This window comes from Oncorhynchus clarkii, chromosome 9, assembly GCF_045791955.1.
Source record: "Oncorhynchus clarkii lewisi isolate Uvic-CL-2024 chromosome 9, UVic_Ocla_1.0, whole genome shotgun sequence".
NCBI classification, from domain to species: Eukaryota; Metazoa; Chordata; class Actinopteri; order Salmoniformes; family Salmonidae; genus Oncorhynchus; species Oncorhynchus clarkii.
In genome coordinates this window covers 4,900,218-4,912,717 of record NC_092155.1, presented here as the reverse complement: position 1 = coordinate 4,912,717, position 12,500 = coordinate 4,900,218, and the positions used below count along the sequence as shown (strand labels likewise).

Sequence of the window (12,500 nt, the reverse complement as noted above, 5' to 3'; positions counted from 1 at the left end):
GGGTAGAATATAGTAGTAGCATAGTAATAACTGGGGGTAGAATACAGTAGTAGCATAGTAATAACTGGGGGTAGAATACAGTAGTAGCATAGTAATAACTGGGGGTAGAATACAGTAGTAGCATAGTAATAACTGGGGGTAGAATACAGTAGTAGCATAGTAATAACTGGGGGTAGAATACAGTAGTAGCATAGTAATAACTAGTAGTGGTAGAATACAGTAGTAGCATAGTAATAACTGGGGTAGAATACAGTAGTAGCATAGTAATAACTAGTAGTGGTAGAATACAGTAGTAGCATAGTAATAACTGGGGTAGAATACAGTAGTAGCATAGTAATAACTGGGGGTAGAATACAGTAGTAGCATAGTAATAACTGGGGGTAGAATACAGTTTTAGCATAGTAATAACTAGTAGTGGTAGAATACAGTAGTAGCATAGTAATAACTGGGGGTAGAATACAGTGGTAATAACTGGGGGTAGAATACAGTAGTAATAACTGGGGGTAGAATATAGTAGTAGCATAGTAATAACTGTGGGTAGAATACAGTAGTAGCATAGTAATAACTGGGGGTAGAATACAGTAGTAGCATAGTAATAACTGGGGGTAGAATACAGTAGTAGCATAGTAATAACTGGGGGTAGAATACAGTAGTAGCATAGTAATAACTAGTAGTGGTAGAATACAGTAGTAGCATAGTAATAACTGGGGTAGAATACAGTAGTAGCATAGTAATAACTAGTAGTGGTAGAATACAGTAGTAGCATAGTAATAACTGGGGTAGAATACAGTAGTAGCATAGTAATAACTGGGGGTAGAATACAGTAGTAGCATAGTAATAACTGGGGGTAGAATACAGTAGTAGCATAGTCATAACTAGTAGTGGTAGAATACAGTAGTAGCATAGTAATAACTGGGGGTAGAATACAGTAGTAATAACTGGGGGTAGAATACGTAGTAATAACTGGGGGTAGAATACAGTAGTAGCATAGTAATAACTGGGGGTAGAATACAGTAGTAGCATAGTAATAACTGGGGTAGAATACAGTAGTAGCATAGTAATAACTAGTGGGGGTAGAATACAGTAGTAGCATAGTAATATCTGGGGGTAGAATACAGTAGTAGCATAGTAATAACTGGGGGTAGAATACAGTAGTAGCATAGTAATAACTAGTGGGGGTAGAATACAGTAGCAGCATAGTAATAACTGGGGGTAGAATACAGTAGTAGCATAGTAATAACTAGTGGGGGTAGAATACAGTAGTAGCATAGTAATATCTGGGGGTAGAATACAGTAGTAGCATAGTAATAACTGGGGGTAGAATACAGTAGTAGCATAGTAATAACTAGTGGGGGTAGAATACAGTAGCAGCATAGTAATAACTGGGGGTAGAATACAGTAGTAGCATAGTAATAACTAGTAGTGGTAGAATACAGTAGTAGCATAGTAATAACTGGGGGTAGAATACAGTAGTAGCATAGTAATAACTAGTAGTGGTAGAATACAGTAGTAGCATAGTAATAACTGGGGGTAGAATACAGTAGTAGCATAGTAATAACTAGTAGTGGTAGAATACAGTAGTAGCATAGTAATATCTGGGGGTAGAATACAGTAGTAGCATAGTAATAACTGGGGGTAGAATACAGTAGTAGCATAGTAATAACTGGGGGTAGAATACAGTAGTAGCATAGTAATAACTAGTAGTGGTAGAATACAGTAGTAGCATAGTAATAACTGGGGGTAGAATACAGTAGTAGCATAGTAATAACTGGGGGTAGAATACAGTAGTAGCATAGTAATAACTGGGGGTAGAATACAGTAGTAGCATAGTAATAACTGGGGGTAGAATACAGTAGAATCAATACGAATTGTCTCTAAGGTCCAGATGAATAGCAGGTCTGAGCAGGTAGACAGCTAGGTTACCAACGGTCTGATGGCCTGTTGGTAGAAGTCCCGGTGCTGAGATACCATTTGCCAGATGGTAACAGAGTAAACAGTCTGTGGCTCGGCTAAGTATTAAAATGTGTTTTAACTCAAGAGTCCTTGACAGTCTTCCAGGCCTTCCTCAGACATCGGCCTGGTGTAAATGTTCTGTAGGGTTGGACGCTCGCCCCCAGTGGTGTGTGTGTGTGTGTGTATGTAGGTATGTATGTGTGAGTGTGTCATGCTGTACCATGGCATGCTGTGCTTCTCACGTACAAATGACTGAAGTGTCAATAAATCACACACTCCTACTCACACACACAAACACGCACGCACACACACACACACACACACACACACACACACACCGCACCAAGTCTTGGTTGTCCACTGGCTATTGAATCATGGGTGAAATATATCATCGTATGGAATGTTCATGGGAGATGGGGTCGACCCATACCCACAATGCCTGGCGTGAGGCAACACCAGCTCTAAAGGACTGAGAAATGTGTGTGTGTGTGTGTGTGTGAGTGTGTGTGTGTGTGTTACAGCAAGAGACACAGAGATAGTTGATCTGAGTCGGATTGAGAGATGTCATCTAGACTCGCCGTTTTCTGACGGTTCATGAGTCATTTCATTTTTAAGATTCATAAAAAAGACCAAAGTATTATGTGTTTAGCTGTTGACGTTGCAGTGGCAGTCTTGACATCTGACATCTCTCGCTTTTCTATCTCTCGCTCTCATCTCTAGGCGTGGAAGAGGCGTTGGTTTGTTCTGAGGAGTGGTCGACTGACCGGAGACCCTGACGTTCTAGAATACTACAAACATGACCACGCACGCAAACCCATACGCATCATCAACATGAGTCTCTGTGAACAGGTAATACACTATACTGTACGCATCGTCAACATGAGCCTCTGTGAACGGGTAATACACTATACTGTACTGTACGCATCATCAACATGAGCCTCTGTGAACGGGTAATACACTATACTGTACTGTACGCATCATCAACATGAGCCTCTGTGAATGGGTAATACACTATACTGTACTGTATGCATCATCAACATGAGCCTCTGTGAACAGGTAATACACTATACTGTACGCATAATCAACATGAGCCTCTGTGAACATGTAATGCACTATACTGTACTGTACGCGTCATCAACATGAGCCTCTGTGAACGGGTAATACACTATACTGTATTGTACGCATCATCAACATGAGCCTCTGTAAACGGGTAATACACTATTCTGTACGCATCATCAACATGAGCCTCTGTGAACAGGTAATACACTATACTGTACGCATCATCAACATGAGCCTCTGTGAACAGGTAATATACTATACTGTACTGTACGCATCATCAACATGAGCCTCTGTAAACAGGTAATACACTATACTGTACGCATCATCAACATGAGCCTCTGTGAACAGGTAATATACTATACTGTACTGTCGGGCCTAAGAACAGCCCTTAGCCGTGGTATATTGGCCATATACTGCAAATTCCCGAGGTGCCTTAATGCTATTATAAACTGGTTACCAACAGAATTAGAACAGTACATAGTATTTTTTTTGTCATACCCCGTGATATACGGTCTGATATACCACAGCTTTCAGCCAATCAGGATTCAGGGTGTGGACCACCCGGTTTATAATTAAAGAGCGAACACCCCCACCCACTAACAATGTCGTTACAAATGACAACATAACAAAAGGAAACTCCATTAACCTTACTATCCTGATCCAAATTACTATCATCTCTGATGTAAAATCTCTGTCTCTTCTCTCTCTTCTCTCTCTCTTCTCTTTGTCTCTCTCTCTTCTCTCTCTGACTTCTCTTCTCTCTCTCTTCTCTCTCTATTCTCTCTCTATTCTCTCTCTCTTCTATCTTCTCTCTCTCTTCTCTTCTCTTCTCTCTCTCTTCTCTCTCCCTGTCTCTTCTCTCTCTCTCTCTCTTCCTGTCTCTTCTCTCTCTCTCTCTCTCTCTCTGTCTCTTCTTTCTCTCTCTCTCTTCTCCCTCTCTGTCTCTTCTTTCTCTCTGTCTCTTATCTCTCTCTGTCTCCTCTCTCTGGGTCTCTTTTCCTCTCTCTCTCTCTCTCTCTCTCTCTCTCTCTCTCTCTCTCTCTCTCTCTCTCTCTCTCTCTCTCTCTCTCTCTCTCTCTCTCTCTCTCTCTCTCTCTCTCTCTCTCTCTCTCTCTCTCTCTCTCTCTCTCTTCTCTCTCTTCTCTCTCTGACTTCTCTTCTCTCTGTCTCTTCTCTCTCTGTGTCTCTTCTCTTCTCTCTCTCCTAGGTGGATGCAGGCCTAACCTTTAATAAAAAGGATTTGGACAGTAGCTATGTGTTTGACGTGCGGACTGTGGAGAGGGTATTCTACCTGGTGGCCGACAGTGAGGAGGACATGAACACATGGGTCAGGTGTATCTGTGACCTGTGTGGATTCAACCCTACTGACCATGGTATGACAACACACACACACACACACACAATTCATGATCATATTAACACACACATTTGATTGATTTAATTTATTTGACACTTTGTCAAATAGGGGAAGTGGGGAAGAGGGGAAGTGGGGAAGTGGGAAGAGGGGAATCGGGGAAGAGGGGAATAGGGGAAGTGGGAAGAGGGGAATCGGGGAAGAGGGGAATCGGGGAAGAGGGGAATAGGGGAAGTGGGGAATAGGGGAAGTGGGAAGCGGGGAATCGGGGAAGAGGGGAATAGGGGAAGTGGGGAAGTGGGGAATAGGGGAAGTGGGAAGAGGGGAATAGGGGAAGAGGGGAAGTGGGGAAGTGGGGAAAAGGGGGAGGGGAAAAGGGGAAGTGGGAAAAGGGGAAGAGGGAAGTGGGGAAAAGGGGAAGTGGGAAGAGGGGAGAAGGGAAAGGGGAAGTGGGAAAAGGGGAAGAGGGAAAGTGGGAAGAGGGGAAAGTGGGAAGAGGGGAAAGGGGGAAAAGGGGAAGTGGGGAAGAGGGGAAAGGGGAAGAGTGGGAAGAGGGGAAAGTGGGAAGAGGGGAAAGGGGAAGAGGGGAAGAGGGGAAAGTGGGAAGTGGGAAGAGGGGAAAAGGGGAAAGTGGGAAGTGGGAAGAGGGGAAAGTGGGAAGAGGGAAAGTGGGAAAAGGGGAAGTGGGAAAAGGGGAAGTGGGAAAGGGGGAAGAGGGAAAAGGGGAAGTGGGAAGAGGGGAAAGGGGAAGAGGGGGAAGAGGGAAAAGGGGAAGTGGGGAAGAGGGGAAAGTGGGAAGAGGGAAAGTGGGAAAAGGGGAAGTGGGAAAAGGGGAAGTGGGAAAGGGGGAAGAGGGAAAAGGGGAAGTGGGAAGAGGGGAAAGGGGAAGAGGGGGAAGAGGGAAAAGGGGAAGTGGGGAAGAGGGGAAAGGGAAAGAGTGGGAAGAGGGGAAAGTGGGAAAAGGGGAAAAGGGGAAGTGGGAAAAGGGGAATACAACAAGGTTAGACGGTGATTGTAATGACAATAGACCATGACAGACACAATTGTTGTTTGTTTCACAACATCCAATAATTAATACAGCTATGGATTTTCCTTGTCTCACATACCCTTAATATATAAACAATCAATCCCTAATATATATATATACACACACAAGACAATCACAATATAATAAACAACAAACACCAAAAGGCAGACCATATGCCGGACCAGACCATCCCGGGCATTTCCCTCTCCGCCACCTTAGTCTCATCATGCCGATTATCCCTTTTGAGACATGCTACTATTTAGACATTTTTTTTTCCAGTGAGAATTTGAAAAGTACCTATGGAGGTTAAACATTTAAAATTGTTTTGGAAGATTATTCCAAAAAGAATGTGTAACGGTTTTCTTGATGAGAAGGAGAGTCGGACCAAAATGCAGCGTGTAGATTGCGATCCATGTTTTAATGAACAAACGTAAAACACGAATCAATGCAAACACTACAAAATAAAGAACGTGATGAACGTAACGAAAACCTAAAACAGCCTATCTGGTGAAAAACACATAGACAGGAACAATCACCCACAAACACACAGTGAAACCCAGGCTACCTAAATATGGTTCCCAATCAGAGACAATGACGAACACCTGCCTCTGACTGAGAACCATATCAGGCTGAACATAGAAATAGACAAACAAGACATGAAACATAGAATACCCACTCAGATCACACCCTGACCAATCAAAACATAGAAAATACAAAGTAAACTATGGTCAGGGCGTGACAGTACCCCCCCCCCAAGGTGCGGACTCCGGCCGCAAAACCTGAACCTATAGGGGAGGGTCTGGGTGGGCATCTGTCCGCGGTGGCGGCTCTGGCGCTGGACGTGGACCCCACTCCATGACAGTTTTAATCCCCCTCCTAAACGTCCCTAAATAGGTTACCCACCACAATGATAACATGGGACAGAGGGACAGCTCGGGACAGAGGTAACTCGGGACAGATAGGTAGCTCAGCACTGAGAGGAAGCTCAGCACTGAGAAGAAGCTCAGCACTGAGAGGAAGCCCAGGCAGGTAGTAGAAACTACCAGAACCTGGCTGGCTGGCGGTTTCAGCAGATCCTGGTCGACTAGCAGATCTGGGAGAATCTGGTCGACTGGCGGATCTGGGAGAATCTGGTCGACTGGCGGATCTGGGAGAATCTGGTCGACTGGCGGATCTGGGAGAATCTGGTCGACTGGCGGATCTGGGAGAATCTGGTCGACTGGCGGATCTGGGAGAATCTGGTCGACTGGCGGATCTGGGAGAATCTGGTCGACTGGCGGATCTGGGAGAATCTGGTCGACTGGCGGATCTGGGAGAATCTGGTCGACTGGCGGATCTGGGAGAATCTGGTCGACTGGCGGATCTGGGAGAATCTGGTCGACTGGCAGATCTGGGAGAATCTGGACGACTGGCAGATCTGAGAGAGTCTGGACGACTGGCAGATCTGGAAGAGTCTGGTCGACTGGCAGATCTGGAAGAGTCTGGTCGACTGGCAGATCTGGAAGAGTCTGGTCGACTGGCAGATCTGGAAGAGTCTGGTCGACTGGCAGATCTGGAAGAGTCTGGTCGACTGGCAGATCTGGAAGAGTCTGGACGACTGGCGGATCTGGAAGAGTCTGGACGACTGGCAGATCTGGAAGAGTCTGGACGACTGGCAGATCTGGAAGAGTCTGGACGACTGGCAGATCTGGAAGAGTCTGGTCGACTGGCAGCTCTGTCTGCTCCATGCTGACTGGCTGCTCCATGCTGACTGGCTGCTCTGGCTGCTCCATGCTGACTGGCAGCTCTGGCTGCTCCATGCTGACTGGCTGCTCCATGCTGACTGGCAGCTCTGGCTGCTCCATGCTGACTGGCTGCTCTGGCTGCTCCATGCTGACTGGCTGCTCTGGCTGCTCCATGCTGACTGGCTGCTCCATGCTGACTGGCTGCTCCATGCTGACTGGCTGCTCCATGCTGACTGGCGGCCCTGGCTGCTCCATGCTGACTGGCGGCCCTGGCTGCTCCATGCTGACTGGCGGCCCTGGCTGCTCCTTGCAGACTGGCAGCTCTGGCGGCTCCTTGCAGACTGGCAGCTCTGGCGGCTCCTTGCAGACTGGCAGCTCTGGCGGCTCCTTGCAGACTGGCAGCTTTGGCGGCATCCTGCAGACAGGCAGCTCTGGCGGCTCCTTGCAGACTGGCAGCTCCATGCAGACTGGCAGCTCCATGCAGACTGGCAGCTCCTTGCAGACTGGCAGCTCCTTGCAGACTGGCAGCTCTAAGCTAACTGGCAGCTCTAAGCTAACTGGCAGCTCTATGCTAACTGGCAGCTCTATGCTAACTGGCAGCTCTGAACAGGCGGGAGACTCCGGCAGCGCTGTAGAGGCGGAAAGCTCTGACAGCGCTAAACAGGCGGGAGACTCCGACAGCGCTGGAGAGGAGGAGGGCTCCGACAGCGCTGGACAGGCGAGGCGCACTGTAGGCCTGATGCGTGGTACTGGCACTGGTGGTACTGGGCCAAGGACACGCACAGGAAGCCTGGTGCGGGGAGCTGCTACCGGAGGGCTGGGGTGTGGAGGTGGTACTGGAAAAACCGGACCGTGCAGGCGCACTGGAGCTCTTGAGCACCGAGCCTGCCCAACCTTACCTGGTTGAATACTCACGGTCGCCCTGCCAGTGCGGCGAGGTGGAATAGCCCGCACTGGGCTATGCAGGCGAACCGGAGACACCGAGCGCAAGGCTGGTGCCATGTAAGCCGGCCCAAGGAGACGCACTGGGGACCAGCTGCGTAGAGCCGGCTTCATGGCATTAGGCTCGACGCTCAATCTAGCCCGGCAGACACGCGGAGCTGGAATATACCGCACCGGGCTATGCACCCGCACTGGAGACACCGTGCGCACCACTGCATAACACGGTGCCTGTCCGGTCTCTCTAGCCCCCCGGTAAGCACAGGGAGTCTGCTCAGGTCTCCTACCTGGCATAGCCATACTCCCTGTTATCCCCCCCCCAATAAATTTTTGGGGCTGCCTCTCAGGCTTCCATCCGCGTCGCCGTGCTGCCTTCTCATACCAGCGCCTCTCTGCTTTCACCGCCTCCATTCTACGGTAACCTTCCTCGCACTGCTCCAGCGAATCCCAGGCGGGCTCCGGCACTCTCCCTGGGTCGGCCGCCCACCTGTCGATCTCCTCCCAAGTAGTATACTCCATACTGTACTCCTCCTTGGGCTGTTCCTGTTGTTTCTTCTCCCGCTGCACCTTAGTGCGGCTACACTCCCCTGGTTTAGCCCAGGGTCCTCTCCCGTCGAGGATTTCCTCCCATGTCCAGAAATCCTTATTGCGCTTCTCCTCGCGCTGCTCCTGCCTGTTGACACGCTGCTTGGTCCTTTTGTGGTGGGTGATTCTGTAACGGTTTTCTTGATGAGAAGGAGAGTCGGACCAAAATGCAGCGTGTAGATTGCGATCCATGTTTTAATGAACAAACGTAAAACACGAATCAATGCAAACACTACAAAATAAAGAACGTGATGAACGTAACGAAAACCTAAAACAGCCTATCTGGTGAAAAACACATAGACAGGAACAATCACCCACAAACACACAGTGAAACCCAGGCTACCTAAATATGGTTCCCAATCAGAGACAATGACGAACACCTGCCTCTGACTGAGAACCATATCAGGCTGAACATAGAAATAGACAAACAAGACATGAAACATAGAATACCCACTCAGATCACACCCTGACCAATCAAAACATAGAAAATACAAAGTAAACTATGGTCAGGGCGTGACAGAATGGCTGCCGAGTATCACTTTTAAATCTAAAAGGAACCGTGTCTGCTTGACTCCTTCTAGTGGAATTGTTGTGGTTATCCCGGACTAAGTTAGAGTCGTTACCTAAGTACTGTGGACAATCTGGTGTACAAGACACAATTATATCTGAGCGACTCTCTCCTCCACTTTAATCCATCTGAGGCTTTCAAAAATAGAAAATAGTCAAGATGCGTAAGTGCTGGAAGTTTAAGAATAATCCTAACTAATTTGTTCTGAGATGTCTGCAATTTTTTTTATATATATATATCTTGGAGGCACTATTGTACCAGGAAGAGCATGCATAGTCAAAGTGGCACTGAACAAGAGCCCCTGACAATGTCCCCATTGCATTCTTATCCAGATATTTGGAGGTTCTTGCCCGGGAACCTCATTTTATGGTTCTCTTTGGAGATCACATTTTGTGCCATGCCCTCCACTCTCAGATGGTTATCTAGCACACATCCAAGATACTTAACAGAGTATTTTGCTACAACTACTATGTCATCGACTACCACGTTAAAATCTGAGGATTTCCTCAGTTTCACTTTGGACAAAAACAAGATGGACTATGTTTTTCCAAGGTGAAGTAACAGCTTATTGTCATATAGCCATTTGCTGACATTCAGAAGTTCAGCACTGAGGGACTTCTCAACCATATCTTTGTCTTTCTCAACCACATCTTTGTCTTTCTCAATCACATCTTGTGATCTTTGTGGGAAACCAACAGTGCAGAATCATGGAGGATGGAGGAAAAGGTCACATGGTACAGGCAGATTTCAGATCATTTATAAACAATAGAAATAAAAGTGGACCCAGCACACTCCCTTGGGGTACCCCACAGTTCCAGATTTTAGGTTTAGACAGGGTCCCATCCACATCCATCATCTGCTTTCTTTCTTGCAGGTAAGAGCTAACCCATTTTACTGCTAAGTTGTTAAACGCCTATGGCTCTTAGTTTGATGAACAGAATCTCACGATTCATTTTTTTCAAACGCCTTTTGGAAATCTAACATGCCAATAACACAACATTTCCCTCCGTCTACTTCCTTCCTTATGTGCTCAGTCAGATATAGTAGGCATGTGTCAGTGGAACGGGATTTCCTGAAGCCAAATTGGAGCTCATGTGTAAGGAAATTTTAACTGTCAATCTGCTTGAACATAATCTTTTCCATAACCTTTGATAAAGCAACACGAGATTGAGAGTTAGGACGATAGTTTCCATGATCTAACTTGTTCCTTTTTATATATATATATATATATATATATATATATATAACGGAATGACCCTTGCAAGTTTTAGTTGACTGGGAAAACACCCTAGTTCAATAGACAAGATGCACAATGTGAGTTACACAGGGGGTGATAATTACTGCAGCATCCTTTAGAAAATCTGTCAGGAATGTTGTCAAGGCCCGTTGCTATGGAACGGTCAAGTTCTTTCAGCATCTCTAGCACAGTTCGACTCAGACACCTTTTCAAATGAAAAAAATAATCTACTCGATTCCCCTGCTGTTGAGTGAAACCCCCCCTATAGCAACCTGATTGACTAGGTAACTTGCAAACTAATGTATTAGCTATAGTTGTAAAAATAGCTATTCAGACTGTCTGCAACCATGGTCTTGTCTGATGTAACCTTTCCTCCAATGTCCAAGCTGAGACTGAGAGCTTTGGTCTATAATCTGTTACTGTTACCTAACAGCATCAGACACTTATATAATTTGCTCAGATTGTTTCTATTTGCAACTATTTTGTCATTGAAATATTCTTTCTTGGCCTTCTGTATCATCCTATTGACCTAATTTCTTAACTTCTTATAGTCTATAAATATATAATCTACCCTGGATTTCCTAAACTCCAGAAAGTGTTCATTTTCTACGCTTAATTGCCTTTTAAATTGTATAATTTATCCATGGCTCTGTTTCTAATCTTTTTCATTGGAGCCTGCTTATCTACAGCAAGTAAAAAACAATGATTTAAAATGGCCCCAGGCATTCTCCACTTCACTGCATTTCAATACAGCAGACCAGTACAGCAGACCAGTACAGCAGACCAGTACAGCAGACCAGTACAGCAGACCAGTACAGCAGACCAGTACAGCAGACCAGTACAGCAGACCAGTACAGCAGACCAGTACAGCAGACCAGTCTAATTTGCTCAGACAATGAACAAAAAATAGCTGCACTATAATTCTTCATAGACCAATTTTAGACCAATTTTAAATTAAATTATGATGATTAAAAAACTATTTTCTGAACCTTCCTACTACAGAAAATGATGGAAAATGATGGAATGATCACTGAGTCCATAGTTTACAACCCCACTGTTTGAAAACACAAGGTTTGGGTAGAAGGACAAGCTCTTTTGGGCTCATTAATCAGTTAATATAAAGCAAATAAATGACAGAAAAAAGTCTTAAGAGCTTTTTAAAAGTAGCATGGCCCTTTTAGAGTATATGTGTGTAATAAAATCACCAGTAAATAAAATCCTCTGATTGACCAAAGTCTGTACAGTTGGAACCTCCAACAATTCTGCAAACTTGTACTGGTCTGGTGGTCTATAATAGATTCCTACAATAGGTTTACATTTTCGTTAGAAAATGTCCACCCACACAGCTTCAATCTCGTCATAAATCGGATCTATAGTTGTACCCAATATCTGACCTTACATAAGTGCAAACTCTTCCGCCTTTGCGATTGCGGTCTTTTTCAATTCATTTATCATTTTCAAATTCAAATCTCTGCGGGGTTTTTTTTTAAATCGAACTATCCAACCAGGTTTTGGTAAAGCAAAACACTCCAGTTACTAGACAGTTTCCTCAATCTGGGGAGACGTCTAACGTTGAGATGAAGGATGTGTCGTCCTCTCATGGAAAGCACATTTCCTCAATCTGGGGAGACGTCTAACGTTGAGATGAAGGATGTGTCGTCCTCTCATGGAAAGCACATTTCCTCAATCTGGGGAGACGTCTAACGTTGAGATGAAGGATGTGTCGTCCTCTCATGGAAAGCACATTTCCTCAATCTGGGGAGACGTCTAACGTTGAGATGAAGGATGTGTCGTCCTCTCATGGAAAGCACATTTCCTCAATCTGGGGAGACTTCTAACGTTGAGATGAAGGATGTGTCGTCCTCTCATGGAAAGCACATTTCCTCAATCTGGGGAGACTTCTAACGTTGAGATGAAGGATGTGTCGTCCTCTCATGGAAAGCACATTTTCTCAATCTGGGGAGACTTCTAACGTTGAGATGAAGGATGTGTCGTCCTCTCATGGAAAGCACATTTCCTCAATCTGGGGAGACTTCTAACGTTGAGATGAAGGA

At 45.7% G+C, this 12,500-nt stretch overlaps 2 protein-coding genes across 3 annotated transcripts in view; both read left to right on the top strand.

Annotated features, from left to right (window-relative positions):
* Positions 1-12,500, top strand: part of LOC139415792 (galactose-specific lectin nattectin-like) — a 1,187,935-nt gene that overhangs the window by 578,081 nt on the left and 597,354 nt on the right. The gene's annotated exons all lie outside the window — the stretch shown is intronic.
* Positions 1-12,500, top strand: part of LOC139417060 (GRB2-associated-binding protein 1-like) — a 63,610-nt gene that overhangs the window by 16,915 nt on the left and 34,195 nt on the right. Inside the window, exons 2-3 of the mRNA XM_071166309.1 lie at positions 2,674-2,802; positions 4,220-4,385. Coding sequence (XP_071022410.1) covers positions 2,674-2,802; positions 4,220-4,385 — 295 coding nt within the window. The remainder of the gene's footprint in view (positions 1-2,673; positions 2,803-4,219; positions 4,386-12,500) is intronic.